The 19,281-nt window shown below is 37.0% G+C and overlaps 1 protein-coding gene across 1 annotated transcript in view; it reads right to left on the reverse strand.

The window, feature by feature from the left end:
- The window catches only part of smo (smoothened, frizzled class receptor), a 289,675-nt gene that overhangs the window by 114,838 nt on the left and 155,556 nt on the right, over positions 1-19,281 (reverse strand). The window contains exon 8 of the mRNA XM_090376231.1: positions 13,531-13,639. Within this exon, the coding sequence (XP_090232357.1) occupies positions 13,531-13,639 (109 nt within the window). The remainder of the gene's footprint in view (positions 1-13,530; positions 13,640-19,281) is intronic.

The following is a 19,281-nucleotide window of genomic DNA, read 5'->3' on the forward strand; positions in this document are numbered from 1 at the left end:
CATGCCTCTATCTCTATTCATGGTATTCTTACTGGATGAACCAATCCGTAAACCCTCGAGCCATTTACGCTCCCAGTATCTGTGTGCACGATCCAAAATAATAGCGTCCTCCAGGGAGATTTGATGCTGCTTCTGGGAGCGTAAATGGCTCGAGGGTTTACGGATTGGTTCATCCAGTAAGAATACCATGAATAGAGATAGAGGCATGCGTATTCATCCTATTTTTGAAACAACTGTATTAAGTTCGGATGAACGATTTTATTTGCCATGTACCCGAGCCATTTCCGCTTCCGGTTCTGACCATGTGCCGATTGAACCTCGTGGAGAAATACCACGTGTGGAGGTACTGTGAACCTGCTATTTAAGGAGATGTTGCAGAAAGTCATATTACTGTTGAAGAAGAGAGCTGATTCTCTCGAAAGCTCCAGGTTTTTAGCGCTTTTAATTTTATATTTTAGCTTATTTTATGGTAAACGATCTTTTATTACAGTTTTTAGTATTCCGCAATATACAATCATTAGTTTATTGTAAATAATTTGTTTTTATACTATTTGTAAAAATTTTAGTTACAGTAAAAATTTTGTTCAATGTTCGGTGTATGAGTTTATTTCCTAGATATAGATGTGTCTTATCAATGATTTATTGAACGATTTCTATAGAGATAAGGACATTATAATTACATTATACAAGGCTATTGTTAGATCACACTTGGAATACTGTATTCAAGTATGGAGACCATACCTAAAGAAAGATATTGTGCTTCTTGAAAGGGTCCAAAGATGGGTAACCTGGGCTGGTGAGATCAGCAAAAGGCAAAAGAGCATCCATATGAGGAATGACTTCGAATGTGGGTTGCACAGCTTGGAAACTAGGTACCTTAGAGGAGACTTGATTATGGTGTTTAAGGATCTGAGAGGCAAAAGTAAAATGAATGAGGATGAAATTTTCATGGTTATAAATGATTCTTGAACTAGAGGCCATAATTTCAAGTTACGGGGGGGGGGGGGGGTTAGATTGGATTGCAGAAAGTGTTATTTTAGCCAGTGAGTTATAAATTACTGCAATAAGTTACCTACATGGGTGATCTAGGCTGACAGTTTGGGGAAATTCAAAGGTCACCTTCAGGAGGAGGGAAATGCATAAGTTGTCTATTTATTTTCTCTTATTAATTATTATTATTTCATTTTTATTATTTTATTTTATTTTTTTGGCTGGTGCAGCATAAGCCATATGCTTCCTTGTCTCATGTGGCCATTGCTAATACTAAATGTACATAATGCAGAATATTTTATATATAAAAATTTTTGAATATTAAATATTTTAACCGACATTTGTGCATCTTTTCACTATCATTTATTATTGATTAGGAAATATCCTATGGCACAGACTGCAATTCACAAATACATATGTTACTTTATGGGAATACAGAGCTCACTTAGCACTGATTCAACCAGTGCTCTGTTTTTAAAGAACAAATTATCAGTTTAACCTGTATTTTAAAGTGCATCAAAATATAGATAAATTCTAATTTTTGGTGGAATATTTCTATAACTTGTGTAATGATCGTGAAATATTGTTGAAAAGCACTACACCACAACCTTTAATTTATTTGGAGATTCTTAAAGATCTTGCAAGATATAATTTAATGGTATAGTATCATCAGTATATAATAATGCTCCAATTTTTTACATTTCTCAGGTGAAATTTTATCAGTAACTTATATTCTTTTATTAAATGGTTTAAGGAAATTTTAAAAGGAAGTGGCAATAAAGTGCAGCCCTGCCTCACTTCAAGTTTAACATTAAACCGTTATCCAATGCATCGTGCAATTTTGAAAGCTACAATTTAATACCACAACATCATAAGCATATAATAAGAGTTATTAAACTTTGTCAGTAACTTCTATAAGGTGTATTAGTGTAAATATTTGATAATAACATCCTATGTTTAGCCAAAAACCCATTCCGTATCTGTTTATGCCTAAGGTAACGTTCAACAATGCTGCTAACTCTCCTCTTTATGACAGTTGCACAGATTTTACCTGTTATGCTATGAAATTTATATATAAATGCAATATTTGGCTTTATTTCTCTTTTTATACATTAAAGCAGTTAATGTCATGCTATAACCTCCGAGAATTTGTCCTTTGGTAAACTCTGGATAATGCAATATAAGCACCATGATACCATTTTCTCCAGCTTTCAATATTTTAGGGCTAATTTTGTTCACACCTGCTGTATTTCCAATCTTTATATTCTCCATGGCTATTTCTACATTAAACCGGAACTGTATCCAAAATTTCTTCCCTTTCAATATTTTCTTTTTCAGTAATGTCTTGGCTCCTTCCTTTAGAAATTAAAGTATTTATTGCATATTTCTAAAGTATTCTTCAGTTCTGTTTTAACTTAAAAAAAAAAGAAAATTAATTAATTAAAATTGGATGGAGAAGTCAATGATAAATAATCAGTCTAATGTGTGCATATATCAGTTGTCAAATTGAAAAGGAAATTTAAAAACATCACAGCCCGGAACAATTGTCAATTATAAAAATGCTCCCCTTGCATTTAGAAACTGTTATTATAAGAGACCACTGCAATAAAATATGTTAAAATTGCCTTTAATATTTATATTAACTTGATAACTTTTGCAATGGTTCTGAGACTTCGAATCTTAATACAATCAAACTTCCAAGTTTGTATAACTGTTATATGCCTGACATAACCTCTCAAATTCTTTCACACATGCATCCTTTACACATTTTACAAGAGTTTTTTCATTTCTTTTTAAATCTGAAAACTATTCACAAGGAAAGAAGAGAGTAATTTTATAGACTTATAAGCTTGACATTTGTTTCAGGTAAAATAATGCAGTCAGTGGTTAAAGAAGTATTACAGGTTCATCCACACAGGAATGTAGTTATATAGTAATCACACTGTGGATTTATTAAGCGGAGACCTTCTCTGACCAATCTGATAGTTACTATAACACAGTAATAGAGTAAAAAAATTAATTTTAACATCACATACTTTTGATTCTTTTGACACAATTCCAAATGAAGACTACCGTATACAGATAAGGGCAGTTTGACATTAGAGTCAATGTTACTGCTATGGATTAAGGGATGGTTTAGTGGAAGAAGACAGAGGATGGTTAACAATGGACACTGCTCTTGTTGAACTAATGTTTTAGTTCAACAAGAATTCTATCACAACTATTCTATATTCTATGTAAACAGGAGAGACTGCTTCTACAGGGATGGGATACACATAAATAGAAATGGTGCAAGAATATTTGCTGATGCTATCGAAAAAGTGTTAGGTGGGTCGGAAAACTGCTAGCTTGGAGGGGATACACGGACTAACAGATTAACAGTAGCCACTGGCAGAGGGGAAAGTGATTCTTGCACTGCTTCTATTGGAATGAGCAGCAGCCTGGAAAACAAGATGCAGGGTATTTCAGGGACTACTGGGAGTCATTGCGGTACAAGTAAACACATGGGCTGTGTTAGGGTAGCTAATAATAGGAACAGGTGATGTTTACTTGCATGTATACCAATGCTAGGAGTTTGGTAAATAAATTTGATGAATTTGAGGTGTTGGTCAAAACATCAAAGGCAGATATTGTTGGGATATCAGAGACATGGTGTCACACAGATATAAGGAATGCAGAACTGGAATTTGGGGAGTGGCTATTCCCCAATTTACAGTTAATGTGTACAGGAAGAATAGACAGGATAGGAAGGGAGGAGGGGTTATGCTATTAGTTAAGAAACATAAAATCCAAGGAAGTGCAGCCAGTTATTTGGTTTTTAGGAGCATTAGCAACTAAGGCCATATTGCTCCGGGGATGTGCAGTGGTCATTCCCTAACCTTTACGCATCCTCTGTATTTGGTGGTCATGGGCTCGAACCCAGGTCTAATCAAGAAGAATGTACTATGCACTGGTGCTCCAGCCCACCTGGCTATGGAGACGCCAAGTGCAGCCAGATGACATCGATGGACAGCACAGTGTCGAGTCAGTTTGGTGTGACATAAGCACTGGGAAATCAAAATTGAGAGTAGGAGTGTGTTATAGGCCTAATGACTCTAATGAGTATATTAAGAAACTGTACAGTTAAATAGAGTGGGCCAGTAAAATCAGTCTTATAATGTGGGATTTTAATTTCCTGGATATTGACTGGAATTTATGGGTTGGTCACTCACACACTAGCAAGGCTTTTATGGATTTATTATATGATTATTTTCTACATCAGTATGTTAGGGAGGCAACTATAGGGAGTAATATTCTTGACCTGGTTATCAGTAGTGATTCTTCTTGCATTAAGAATCACTACTGATAATGGAACCACTAGGTGGCAGTGATCACAGCGTGCTCAAGAGGGATTTACTCAAAGAGGTAACTACCATCAAGGTAAAGGGAAGGGTTTTTGCTTTCGTAAAGGCAACTACGGTGGTCTGAGACAGTATTTAAACTCTATACGGTGGGACCAACTGATGATGTTACCAACAGCAAATTTAAAATTGGAGGCATTCGAAGAATTCATCTTGGAAACTACTAGGTTTGACATACCAACTAAGAAATATTGTTCAAGGTTTAGGCCTAAATGGATGTCAGATGAACTAATGAGACATGTGGCAGAGAAGAAAAATGAACAGGATACATATAAATTAATGGGTGACATGGAAGACTATGATAGATATAAGCTGGTCTGAAACCAAGCCACAAAGGTTAGGCAGATAAAGTCAGATTATGAGAAATCTTTGGCAAAGGATTCAAAGAAAAACAGCAAAGAGTTCTTTACATATGTAAACTCTAGAAGGAAAGGGATAAATCAGATTGGTCCACTTGATATCGATGGTTCAACTGTTGATGATCCTGCTCAGGTGGCTAACAAACTAAATGAGTATTTTGCATCTACATTCACACATGACGTGTTATTCAGGGAGGGGAATGCCAGAGGTGTATTCAACTCTGGCAGTAAGCTAGATAATCTTGTAATAACTGGGAGTAAAGTGGAGGAGAAATTGTTGAAGATAAACATAAGAAAGGCACCTGGGGTGAATGGGATCTATCCAGTTATATTAAAGGAGGCAGCAAAGGAAGTAAGAAAACCCTTAGCCATAATTATGAGAGCTTCCTTGGACTCAGGGGAGGTACCCATGGACTGGAGATGTGCAAATTTGACCACAATTCATAAAGGAGGATCAAAGGGTGACAAGTAATTATAGACCTGTTAGTTCAACTTTTCTGTTCCAGGAAAATCAATGGAGCCACTGGTTAAAGAAGCATTGCAGGATCATCTAGAAAAGACTTCAGTTATAGGTTGGAAACACATGGTTTTGTTAAGGGAAAATCTTGTCTGACCAATTTGATTGGATAGTATGATTTGGTCACAAGAAGAAGAAATGAATCACTTATAAGTTTATCAAGTGGAAATCTGCTGTACACCAATGGAAACAGTGAAAGGTGCGAAGGTGCAGTTGGTTTTCTGGTCCATAAAGATATAAAAAACAACATTTTGGAATTCAAAAGTACATCACGGGTGTCAAGACTAATACACAAGATTTCTAAGAGGTACAAGCTAAAGGTTATAATGATTTATGCACCAACACCGAGCCATGATGAAGAGGTTGAAGAAATGTACACCGAAATTGAGAATCTTCTAGATGAGCAGAAAACCCACTACACTATTATTATGGGACTTTCAATGCTAAGGTTGGAAAAAGACAAAATATCGCAGAAAGGGGAACTAGGGAAAATTTTGGAATTGGTGAAAGAAATGAAAGAGGTGAACGACTTGTGGAATTTGCAGAATCTCAAGGATTGTCAGTAATGAAAACTTTTTTCAAAAAAAGGGTGAACAGAAAGTGGACATGGAAGATTCCAAATGGATTAACAACTAATGAAATCAACTTCATCTTCACTAACAGAAGATATATCGTGAAAGATGTTACTGTCCTGAATAAGGTAAGTGTTGGAAGTGATCACAGAATGGTAAGATGCACACTCGACAGATGTAGGAAAGGAAAGGAAAAAACTGACTCGAGTAAATAATACGAAGGTCTTTGAGATAACAGATGAGGAGAAAGAGCAGTATGTACCGGAACTTAAGAACAAGTTTGAGCTTCTACAGACTGCTCAGGACCAAGATATCGACGAGGAATACTACAACTTCCTGAAAGTGACAATGCCCAAGAATCCTTTAGGTAAAAGAAATCCAAAGACGAACAATTAGTCAAGAAACACTTGTTATGATGAAATGAAGGCGACAAATGAAGAGCAAGATAAACATTGACAAGGAGAAAATTGAGTATAATGAATTATGCAAACACAAGATAAGTAGAACTAGCATCAAGGGAAAACAAAGGACTTAAATCAGCAGCCATGAGCAGTAATACAGAAAGACAAATGATACTGAAACTGAAGAATAGCGATGGTGTACTTATAAATAGCACAGAAGGCATAATTCAAATAGCAGAAGACTACTATAGAGAATTATACAAGGAACGAGGGAATGATGCCAGCAGTGGGGAAGGTGGATTGCAAATTAGCAACACGTACAACATACCCGATGTTCTTCCTGATGAGGTAGAACAGGCGCTGGAGAAAATGAAGAATCAGAAAGCCCCGGGGGAAGATGAAGTTACTGTACAGTTGTTAAAATTGGGAAGAAGAGACATATCACAAAAACTGGCAAGGCTCTTCACAAAATGCATTAGAAAAGGTGTGACGCCTAAGCAGTGGAATAATGCAATCATAGTTTTGTTGCATAAGAAAGGAGATAAATCAGAAATTGGAAATTATAGACCAATTAGCTTGTTATCCCACATCTACAAGTTGTTCACAAGGATTATTACTAACAGATTAGAAAGAATACTTGATGAGAATCAACTGAAAGAGCAATCTGGTTTTAGGACAGGATTCTCAACTATGGATCACCTTCACGTAATATCACAGCTAATGGACAAAGCAAATGAATATAAAACACCATTATGCCCTGAATTTGTGGATTATGAAAAGGCATTTGACTCCATACAGCATAAGGCAATGTTTTGGGCACTGGAAAGATAAGGCATAGATACCCCATATATGATTATTATGATTTTGAAGAAAATATACGAGAACGCTACCTCATTTATTAGACTAGAAAAGGCAGTAGCAAATTTAAAATCGAGAAAAGAGTTCAACAAGGAGACACAATATCTCCGAAGCTGTTTACTGCTGCCCTTGAAGAAGCTTTCAGAAGATTAGATTGGTGGCAGAAAGGAGTCAATGTCATCTGCAAATCGTAAATCGTTTAGGAAACCATTCACGATTTGCAGATGACATTGTGGTCATAAGCCACAATCCCAAAGAATTAGAGGAAAATCTTAATCAGTTATGCACAGTTAATAAGGATTTTGGGCTAAAGTTGAATATGGCTAAAACAAAAGTAATGATGAACAAGTAATGCCACAGAAAGGGACATAATGATTGAAGGAGCAGTAATTGAAAAGGTGGAGTCATATACTTATCTGGGACAAGTTATTAGCTGTAATAATGATAAATGGCTGGAAGTCAAGAGAAGAATAAATTTTGGATGGATAGCATTCAGGAAATATAGTCACATACTGAAGAGCAATATCCCAGTTTGTCTGAAACGTAAAATAATGAACCAATGTATACTCTCCACCATGATTTATGGAAGTGAAGCTTGGGCACTCACCAAAAGAATGGAAGAGAAGCTGAGAACTACACAGCAAAGAAATGAACAAATTATATTGGGAATCAGACTGTTAGATAAGAAGAGAAACACACGGCTTAGGCAGCAAACTCAAGTAAAGGACATTCTCATGAAAACTAAAAGAACTAAAATGGTCTTGGGCAGGACACATAGCTCGAAGACATGATGACAGATGGACTAAGAAAATAACAGAATGGTACCCAAGAAGAAAACATGGAAGACAACGGCAGAGATGGATAGATGAAATTCATGAGTTTGTGGGTAGTAAATGGATGGCCATTGCACAAAACAGGATGCACGGAATAACTTTGATATCATATATTTGGATCTTAGAAAGGCTTTTGATACTGTTGCACATGGAAGAATGCTGCACAAATTGGAGCAGTGTAGCATTGGAGGCAAACTGCTGCTATCGACAAAAGGATGGTCGATTGGGAGAAGACAGAGGGTGGTAATCAATGGACACTGCTCTATGTGGACTAATGTTATTAGTGGAGTCCCTCAGGGTTCAGTGTTGGGTCCATTGTTGTTTTCTGTATTTATAAATGATAATTGATGATGGTATATCAGGCTTAATGTCCAAGTTTGCAGATGATATGAAGGTTGGCAGGGTTGTTAAGAATACTAATGACAGTACGCCGTTGCAACAGGATCTCGAAAAGTTGAGATGGGCTGAGAGGTGGCTGTTTGTTTGTTGTTTGTTATTTCGTTTTTAAGAGCATTAGGAACTAAGGCTATATTGCTCCAGGGATATGTGGTGGTCATTCCCTGACCTTTCTGCATCCTCCATATTTGGTGGTCACGGGTTCGAACCCCGGTCTAATCAAGAACCTGGCTATGGAGGCACCCCCTGAGAGGTGGCAAATGAAGTTTAACATTGACAAATGTAAAGTACTACATGTGGGAAGCAGTAACCCCAGAGTAACATATCAACTTTGTGATACTACACTGACAGTGGTAGAGAATGGAAAGGACCTGGGGATAATTATGCAGGCAGACATGAAGTTTTCTGAGCAGTGCAGATGGTCTGCAAGAGTAGCTCATGGTGTCTTGTCAATGATATACAGAAATTTTTCTAGCAGGGATAAGGAGGTGATTATCCCCTTGTATAAGGCAATGGTCAGGCCACACCTTCAGTACTGTATACAGGTCTGGAGGCCTCATTTTAAGAAGGATGTAGAGCTGTTGGAATGAGTACAGAGAAGGGCAACAAGATTAGCGAATGGAACGAAGGGTTGCTCTTATGAAGAAAGGCACCTGCGAGGTGATATGATTGAGGTGTATAAAGCCTTGAATGGTTTGAGCATGCTCAATGCTGATGGGATTCTTCCTCTTACTCAGAATAATCACCTGAGAGGGCATAAATTCAAATTGAGAAAAGACAGTTGTAGGATAGATGTGCAAAATTTTGCTTTTAGCCCGCAGGTAGTTGATTGGTGGAACAGACTTCCATCTTTTGTTGTGGAAGTTGATAGCCTAAATAAATTTAAGGCTGAGCTGGACAGGTATTTGGAACGAATGGAGGGGTGAAATGAGAGCGTTTTTTTTTTTTTTTTTTTTTTTTGGCTGATGCTGCATAGGCTTGCTTTCTTGCATCATATGCCTCTACTAATGCTAATGCTATCAGTAACTATCACAATCCACAGTGTGAGGCGCCTCCATAGCCAGGTGGGAAGGATCAGCAGTGCGTAGCACACACTTCTTGATTAGACCGGGGTTCGAGCCCGTCACCACCCAAAAAATGGAGGATGCGGAAAGGTCCGGGAATGATCACCGCATATCCCGGAGCAATATGGTCTTAGTTGCTAATGCTCCTAAAAACCAAATAACAAACAAACAAACCACAGTGTGATTTCCATATAAATATTGAAAACACTGAGGGGCTCAGTGCTTGGTCGTGTTTTCAATATTTATTAATGACACTGAAAACATATCAATGTTTACAGATGATACAAAGGTCAGCATGGTAGTTAATGACAAGAATCAAAGTGTACCAGTGCAGCAAGATCTAGAAAAATTGGACAGATGGGGCGAGAAGTGGCAATTGAGATTTAACCCTGATACGTGCAAGATACTACATATGGGCAGCAGTAATCGCAGAATAACATACTAGTTGGGTGGTACCAACACTCAAGGTTTTTTGGTTGGTTAATTAGGATTTTTTTTTTATAACACACAACTTAGGCCAGTTCCAAACATCATATCACTAAAAATCAGTGGTAACCTAAAAATAGGTAAGCGAGTCAAAATGCACAGAAATTAAAAAACAGTTAAATCTCAATAACAGATAAAGAAAAAAGTATATAAGATAAACATTAAAAATGCATTTACACACATATATATATATATATAAAACTTTATCATTTTTAAAAATTGAAAAATTTGTCAGATAAAATCTGACTGAGTGTATAAGACTCAGTCAGATGGTTAAAAGTGCTAAAACATAAATGACAGATGTTAATAAAAACAGGACTTCACTCATGTCATCAAGAAATAAACTATTTAAAAACATTTTATATACCATGATAAATAATTTTAAAAAACGAGCATCATATTATAAACCCTTTACCAGTTCCTTGTCGAGATGTATAATGAGTCAGAACAATGATTACAAATTTGTCTTTCTCAAACTGCTGATGTCATGTCATTAGTGGTGTCTCCAGTTCAGTGTTTATCATTCCCACAGCTTCTTGTTCTCCAGCAAACCCCTCCCCACCATTCTACATTAGCCTTACTTAATTTTGTTGTCAAAAAGTCCATTCCATAATTCCTCTATATTTCTCTCCTTGTTTGTTTAAAGCTACCCAGCTATATTTATTAATGTAAAAAGTTTTTTTTAGTCTCTTAACCCCAACTCCCCCCAATTACTGCAAAGTTTCTATCACTATATACCTGAATGCATTCTGATGAATGTTCTGGCAATTTCAATTCTTGAGTGTTCCCTTTAGCTATGTGTTTGTGGTGTTCATCTATCAAATCTTCTTCTAGTCTCACCTATGTACTTGCCACATTTACACATATTTTTGTATGTTATATGCTTTCTATTATGCTCTGGTGTCAGACCTTTGAAGCAGCTCCCACTCATGAATTGGCTTAAAGATCATCTCAATGTGTGAAAATGTGTAAAGTGGAAACATGTAGTGTTTGAAAAATATAACATTGGTAAATACATGCTTGATGGCTCACACTGCATAGAGAAGAATGTGTAAGATGACTGTGCTCTATGCAGAGCCAAGCTAGAACAACTTCCTCTTTATGATTTCTGAGCAGAGTTCAACAGAGTGCCATAGTTTGATTAAAGGCTCAATCTTGTATAATTTGTTTGAATCCTGTCTATCCTATGAATTTTGCCAATGGAAAACCAGTTTCTTTTGTATTACTTTCCTGTAGCCTCTACAGTCAACTAACAGGCAATGGTTACTTAGGGGTCATTACTCAGTTGGCAGCAATATCAGCAAATCATTTCTCCTGATTGCAATGCTGCTGGAAATCCAGCAGATGCAAATATGAAAATTGTATTCCAAAAGATGGCGTAGTCTCTGTTATAAGTGGGATAGGACTGGATGAGGATTATACCTCATTAATGATAAGGCCTACAAAAAATTGAGAAAGTCAGTATATATAAATAGATTTTTGGTGGTGGTGGTGAGTTTTTATGTGATCCAAGGTTAGCTCTACGGTGTGTAACTTTACAGTGAATATAGTGCATTCAAGGCAGTTCTGCTTGGATACTGTAGTGTCTTGGAAGACAACAGTAGATCCTGTGAACGTTTCTGACTTTGAACTATATCTGTGTATGCTGGAAAGAAGTCAGAATGTTTAGTTTCACATGCTGAGTAGAGTTGCAGGTAGACAGAAGATGGTTGTCAGCATTCACAAGTTATTAAGGAACAAGTAGAGGTAGGCACATGAGCATGCCAGGGTGTAGGGAGTTATTTCAGTGATCTGGCAACCTTGGCACATCACTGAGTTGGCAGTCTGATGGGTGTTATATTTTCCCAAGATGGCTCTAAAATGGATGACCACATGGGGGGGGGGATTTCAGTTTGAAAGCATACTGTAGAGATAATTGCTTCTGATGAATTGATAATGATAGTTCTTTTGTTTCAACACAAGCTCTGGACACATGTTCAGAATGCTCCAGTAACAATATGAGTTGCCTGAGGGTGGATGGAATCCAACCATTGGAGTATGCTGTGCCTAGCAGATGAATATACCTGGGATCCATAATCTAATTTAGATTGCACAAGTTCGTGATAGAGGCATATCAAGATGCATCAACTGGCACCCCAAGAAGTAGAGGAGATTGCACTGGGGATATTCAACCTCCTGTTCAATATGTATGCAGTTGAGATGCGTTACAGAAAGGTCAACTTTCTAAAAAACATGAGCCTCAAAAATGTGGCCTTGGGTACTCCTAGAATAGCATTTTGTCCAAGACAATTTGAGTTCAAAGATTATGCTTGTGACAAAATTGTATGCGAAAAATAATTTTCTGTAGCAAGAACCTGATGCCATTAGTCATTGTCAAGGTGATCAATGGCATGCAGCAATTGTCTATCAATAACCCTCATATTGCAGGAAAAACATGCTAAAATAATCAACACAAGATGGCACCATTTACAGCTGGAGGAAGTTGTTCAGCAATGAAATTGACTTTAGTACCAAAAAACGTAACACTTAAAACTGACCATAGGGATACAGTTTTTAAGTGTGCAGTGAACAACTTGGGGTACTCCCTCCTCTTGGCAAGAGAACCAAGAGACAGTGGATCCTGCATGAACTTGGAAAGACTGGCAGGATCATAAAGGTTTTAATAAAACTTTATGATCCTATTTTTTCAACTTTTCATTTTTTAATGATCAACAGATCCTGTCATTTAAATTTTAACCATCAACTTTTTATCCTGTCTTTAAAACTAACAGGGAAGTGACCTCTTACACAGAGGATATAAAGGTTTTTTAAAATGCCAAATCTCTGAGTTGTGTCATATGCTTTTTCCAGGTCAAAAAGCCTGACATCAGATGCTCTCATTTTAAAAATGCATCCTAGATAGATGTTTCCAATTGAATTAAATGGTCAAAAGTGGACTTATTCCTTTATAAGATGCATTGCACTCTAGAGAGGGTAATTTTCCTCTAAATAGCATATAAGAATGGATGTTGGCCATCCTTTCCAGGATCTTGCACAAAAGCTAATTAAAGCTATAGCATTATAATTATTTGGAACTTTAAGATCCTTTTCTGACTTAGGAAAGGAGGACAAAATGCCTTATATCAGGAATCTGAAAATTCCTCCACACGAAAGATTCTCGTGTGGAGGAATTATATAGGAAGAGCAGATGATCCATGCATTTTTCTGAAAGGTGCCTAACCACTTCATAATGAATGTCATTTGGTCCAACAGTGCCTGGCTTAGTAAAGAGTTAGAACAGTTTATAACTCTTCTGTGGTGAATGGTCCAAGAATTTGAAATTAAGTGCTTGCTTTTCATTTTTATCTCTCAGGACCAGGAAAAAGATGATGTTGCAGAGCTGGTAGAAAATGTCTTTCAAGAGCATTTGCTATTGCAATCAAGTCTGTAATAACATGTCCATTATATTCCAGGACCAACAAAGGGTGAAATGTATATTTTCCCTTCATTTTCCAGATTTTGTCCCAAACAACCTCAGTGTTGGCCGACTGGGTAACAGACAACACAAAGTGGTTCCATGATTCCATTTGGCCATAGATTGCACATGAAATTTATTCAAAAATATCATTAAAATTCAGAATAATTTCAGAAAATTCAAAGTAATATCTACTTACATTATATATTCCTGAAGGCTTGCTTCCCACTCAGCTTTATGGATATATTCATAAATATGACAAATGAAAGTTGTGAAAGCAAATATGGATGTAAGCAGCATAAAGAAGCCTGAAATTTTAACAATGCATAATTATTATCATGAAAACTGTTGTTCATCACTTTACACTTTTTTAAAAATGGGTTAACTTTACATTATTAAACAGTTGTGTTCATCAGCATAATGAAGTTAATATTGCTCTTTTCCCATATAAATATTAGATCGTGGGCCTGTTACAGTCTCATGCCATCTCCACTGAGATCTCTAAACAGATCTCTTTCCAGTTGGTTTAATAATATAGTATGTGTTGGGATTTTTTTTGATTATCCATTCTCTGTGCATGTTCTCTCCATTTTCTCCTATAATTCTGTGTGTGTTCATTCACTGGTTTTTCTTTTAGCTTTTTCCATTATATCCCAATTTTTTTTGAAAAGTCTGGTATACAGCCACCAATTATTTTTATAAACCACATCTCTGTAACTGTTACTCTTCTTTCATCCTTCTTACACATGGTCCAGCCTTACCTCCATATACAAGTACAGGTGTCTAGTGTTTTGTAAATTCTTATTCTTGTATGTTTTTGTATAAGTGAAAGTCTAAAAACTTGATTTATGATTCCTAGTGCTCAGTTGTATTTTATTAACTTGAAGTCTGTCTTTTTGTTTCAAATGGCACCTAGGATATTTAAAACCATTTACTTGTTCTAGGATTTGGTTTTCTATGCTGATTTTGCTCCTTCTGGGCTCTATCACGGAAAGTCATTATTTTGGTTTTTCCTAGTGATATTGCCATGTTATTTTTTTGCAAGTTAATTTAAATGACAACCATTAAAACCTGATCACCTACAAACAGTAGAATGTTCAAATACATTAGTTGTTTTTGGGGATTATTACCATAAACATTTTCCGACTCCAACTTCTTATCATAGCATTAACAAAAGCATTAAAGAGAAGATTTTTTTTTTTTTTTTTTTTTTTGATTTGGTAGTTGTTGGCACATCGGCTTCTGTGGCCATATTGCACCTCCCAAGGTTTTTGCAGTACTTTGATCCAAGCCCGAGGCGGGAATCGAACCCGCGACCTTTGGGTTGCCGGGCAGGTACTTTACCCACTCGGCTAGCCTGGTCGGCTTAAAGAGAAGAGGCAGCATCCTTATATAACTACTCTGCTTATTGGTTTCCAGTCTGAAATCTCTCTGTTAATATTTATTGCTACTGTGTGTTTTACTCCCAGATGTTATGTATCTCTTTATACTTCGATTTTGGGCACATTCTTTAATTAATTTATCTCTGCTAATATGACCAAAAGCTTTTTTTTTTCAGTCTATGAAAGCAAGAGGAACAAAATCTATTATAGATTATACCTTGGCAAACAGCAAAGTAGGAAAATCCATACTTGATACAATAAATGGATTAAGAACCTGAGGGGGCATAGACTGAATTAGAGGATATGACATAGAATTAGACAACTTCTTAACTATGACTACCTGGAGATTTCCTCTAATCATGGCTGAGGCATAAAAAGAGGCTACTGCTGCAAGAGCATCTTTACAAAGTGAACTCTATAAATGATCCCGAAATACCAACAAGAAATGGATAAGAAATTGACAGACTATCATGCAGGAGCAAATATAGAAGATAACTGGAGCCACCTTTGCAAAATTCTGGAGGAATCAGCAGAGACAACACTGGGTTTGAAAAAGCAATAACTAGAAGATGAAGTGGAATATAAATGTAAAAGAGCAATAGCAAAAAGAGAGACAAGGAAAAGACACAGTGATCAAAGGAACAATTTCGTCACAAATTTAGAAAAAGACATCAATAACCCACATGCAAGAATATATAAAGTTGTTATTATTTGGATTTTAGGAGCATTAGCAACTAAGGCCATATTGCTCTGGGAATATGCGATGGTCATTCCCTGACCTTTCCACATCCTCTGTATTTGGTGGTCACGGGCTCGAACCCCGGTCTAATTAAGAAGCGTGTGCTATGCACTGCTGCTCCTGCCCACCTGGCTACGGAGGCGCCCAATATATAAAGTAACGAGACAAATGAACAATAACCTCAAGGAAACAGTTAAAATTAACACAATACAATTAGAAAATTGGCTCAATCATTACAAAAAACCTATGGAGCACAGTTCCATAGGTTTTTTTCCATAGAAAAAACAGAAGAGAGTTTAACCAGTTGATCCTCCTCTTGCTAAAACAACCTCTAACAATAATATAATAGAAGCATTCACTAATGAAGAATTATATTTAAAGTGTGCTTAAAAATAATAAAAACCAAAAATGTCCAGGTGATGGCAGAATTAACACAAAGCTCATCAAATATTCAGGAAAAAATTTCAAAATTATACTTGAACTGATGAATTTGATTTTTGCAGGGCACACATCACCAGATAGTTGATAAAATGCACTTGTAGTGTCAATCTTTAAAGAAAGAAACATAAAGAATCAGAGTTCTAAACTCTGGATATAAATTACATTTAAGCCTTTTAATACTGAAACTTAGAAAATATTATGAAAACATTCTTGGAGAAGAAGAAAATGGTTGGGGGGGGGGGGATCATCTGTAGATGCATAATTCACACTCAAGTTCCTGATAGGAAAAAAGAAGAGAGTTTAACTAGAAAACCCATCTCCAATTCATAGATTATAAAAAAAAAGCCTTTGACAAGGTGAACCAAAAATTATTTGAAATATTACACATTGGGTTGGAGGTTGACAAGACAAAAGAAGATATTTGCTAACATTAGACTTCAACTTCTGTAGACTGCAATTCTCAGGAAATATATATGAAGGAAGGCTGTTGGGGATAATGGCAGTTGAATGAATAAACGAGGAAGATGAAAAGTTGTTTTTGTGAGTTTGAAGTTGGACAGTAAATGGATGTTGGCAGCACGTGTTTGGACTGTTTTGAAAGAGAAAGCAGAAATTAAAGAAGCCAATTCAGAAGAACAGTGCCCATAGAAGTATCTGTACAAGAGGCATGCAGCAGAAACAGTACGTCCATGAGACAGCGAGTGGAGAGACTCTGTTAGAGATGAATCATTAATTAACCTAACTGCCCTCTTCTGAATGGAATCAAGAAGTCTGAGAGAGGTTTTGGGGGCACCACCCCAGATGTGGGAACAATATTCCATGGCTGGGTGGATCTGAGATTTATACAGAGTGAGCAGCTGTTTGGAAGAAAAGTAACGCTGAGAGCGAAAGAGAAAAGCAAGTTTTTCAGATGCAGAGGAAGCATTATTTGTAATCTGCTTGTGCCAAGAGAGATTAGAAGTCAGGGTAATCCCCAAAAGAGATATATCATCTTGACTAGAAATCGGAGTGTCACCAAAGATAAGCATAGGAGCAGAAGAATCCTTTTTGCGAGATAATGTTGGCATTCGAGGTGAGCAGACGCGCTTAGTCAGGGCTCCTCAGTTAAGTGGTTTACTTTTGGATAGTGCTTTAAATATTTGATTTATTTAGATATTGTTGGATTATTTTGTTATAGGTTTCCTGTAACAGTTTGATTTTAATAATATTATAGATATAATTTTTTAAAATTAACTTTCATTGATATTTATTTAATTTTATAATGGTAGTTACGAGATCTGCCTCAAACACGTCACAGGGTATCGTGACTCACACGGAAATAGCCAATGCCGATTTACGGGTGAGTCATGATTTAATCTGTTGTGGAACCTGTGGAATGTTTTCCAAGGTCGACCTGGTGACTAATCCTACCTCACCTGGGGATTCTTTTCTTTGTGATCGATGTAAGGAGTGCACCGATCTTACATTACAATTTGGTGCACTGATGGAACAATCTGAGTCCCTGAAAAAATGGGTGCTTGCCCTCGAGAATAATGCATCTGGGAGCTCGTCACGAACTCAAGACTCCAGCAATCTACCAAGCGATGCACACCCGATTCGAGCCTCAAAACAGAAAAACCAAGTGCAAACTACTCTGGTTAAAAAGGACATTGTTTTATCAGGAGACTCCATTGTCAGGGAAACAGGGAATATTTTTTGTAATAAGGGTAGGTGGAGTAGAACTAGGGTATGTCTGCCGGGAGCAACTATTGATGATGTCACCAACAGATTGTCAGATTTTAAAGGGGGTAAAGAGAATATTATTATTCATGTGGGGACTAATGATATTAAACGTACACAATCTGAGGATTTGTTGGAAAAATACGGGACCATGCTGAGGAAATGTCGCGAGCTAGGCCATAATGTCTATGTGTCTGTAATTCTGCCCAGACACGATAGGAGGGATTATATGTTAAGAGCCTTGTGGATTAACTCAAGACTTGAAGGAATCTGCAAGGCTTTGGGGGGGGGGGGATTTCTATCAGCATGACCCACACTTGTAGGTAGAAGGAATTTGTTTTGTAGAGATGGGATACACTTAAACAAAGGTGGTGCAAAAGTTTTTGCCAGTATTATTAAGGATACCTTAAAGGTTCAGGGAAACTGCTAGTTAGGGGGGATGTGGGTAATACTGACACACGTTTATCTGATAATATTGGTCAAAGTAACTCTTGCACATACCTTAAGAATTCTTATCTGTTACCCCAACTGGACTTATTATCTAGATGTTCTGGGGGCAGAAACGTTTCATGTGAGCAGGTAGCTAATATCAGGGAAGAGAGCCTAAAAAACTTCAAGGGTTGTGTTAGGGTTGTTAAATATACAAGAACAGTAAATCTTAATTGTTTATACAGTAACGTTAGAAGTGTCGTCAATAAAATGACCGAATTCGAACTGCTGGTTAAAACAAGTAACGCAGACATAATAGGGCTAACAGAGATGTGGTGCCACCCGGAAATTGGGGATGATGAGTTTAAGTACGGCTTGTATAATGTATTTAGGAAGGATAGGGTAGATAGAAGAGTGGTAAGGTAATGCTTCTTATCAGAAGCAGCCTGAGTGCAACGATAGCTTTCCCGGATTCAGACATTTCACATGCTAGTATAGAGTCTGTATGGTGTGAGATAGTTGGAAACAAAGGTATAATGCGAGTAGGAGTAATCTACAGAACAGGTGATTGTGAAGATTATGACAAAAGCCTCTACATGCATATGGAATGGGCAAGTAAGCATCAATGCCTTATTATGGGTGATTTCAATTTGCCTCTAATTGATTGGAGTAAATGGGAAGGAAACTCGACATGGGGAACAAAATTTTTAAATCAATTAGATGACTGTTATTTGTATCAACATGTCAGGGAAAGTACTAGAGAAAAGAATATCCTAGACCTCATCATCACAGATGAATCGGTTGACATAACAGGGCTGACAGTAGAGGAACCAGCAGCAGGAAGTGATCACGGAGTTCTACTGTGGATGATGACGAGAGAGGTAGCAGAAGTAAAAGGCAAAGGAATGGGTTTTAATTTCAGAAAAGGAAATTACGATGCCTTAAGGTACTACATGGCCTCTATTAACTGGGTAGATATCGTGCAGAAAATGAATACATTTGAACTGTGGTAGCTTTTAAAACATTAATCACAGATGCCTTGAATGCGTATATACCATTAAAAAAATACTCCACGAGGAGGGTTCCAAGTTGGATGAATAGTGATGTTGCCACATTACTTGAGCAGAAAAAGGTGGCATGGAAAGGTTACAGAGCAATAAAAAGTACTGAAGCCTGTAACAGCTACAAGGTGATGTGTAAGAGAGCCACAGAAAAGGTTCGACAGGCAAAGGCAGTTTAT

The sequence above is a fragment of the Mastigoproctus giganteus genome, chromosome 6, assembly GCF_048544385.1.
Source record: "Mastigoproctus giganteus isolate SK-2022 chromosome 6, ASM4854438v1, whole genome shotgun sequence".
In the NCBI taxonomy this organism is placed as follows: Eukaryota; Metazoa; Arthropoda; class Arachnida; order Uropygi; family Thelyphonidae; genus Mastigoproctus; species Mastigoproctus giganteus.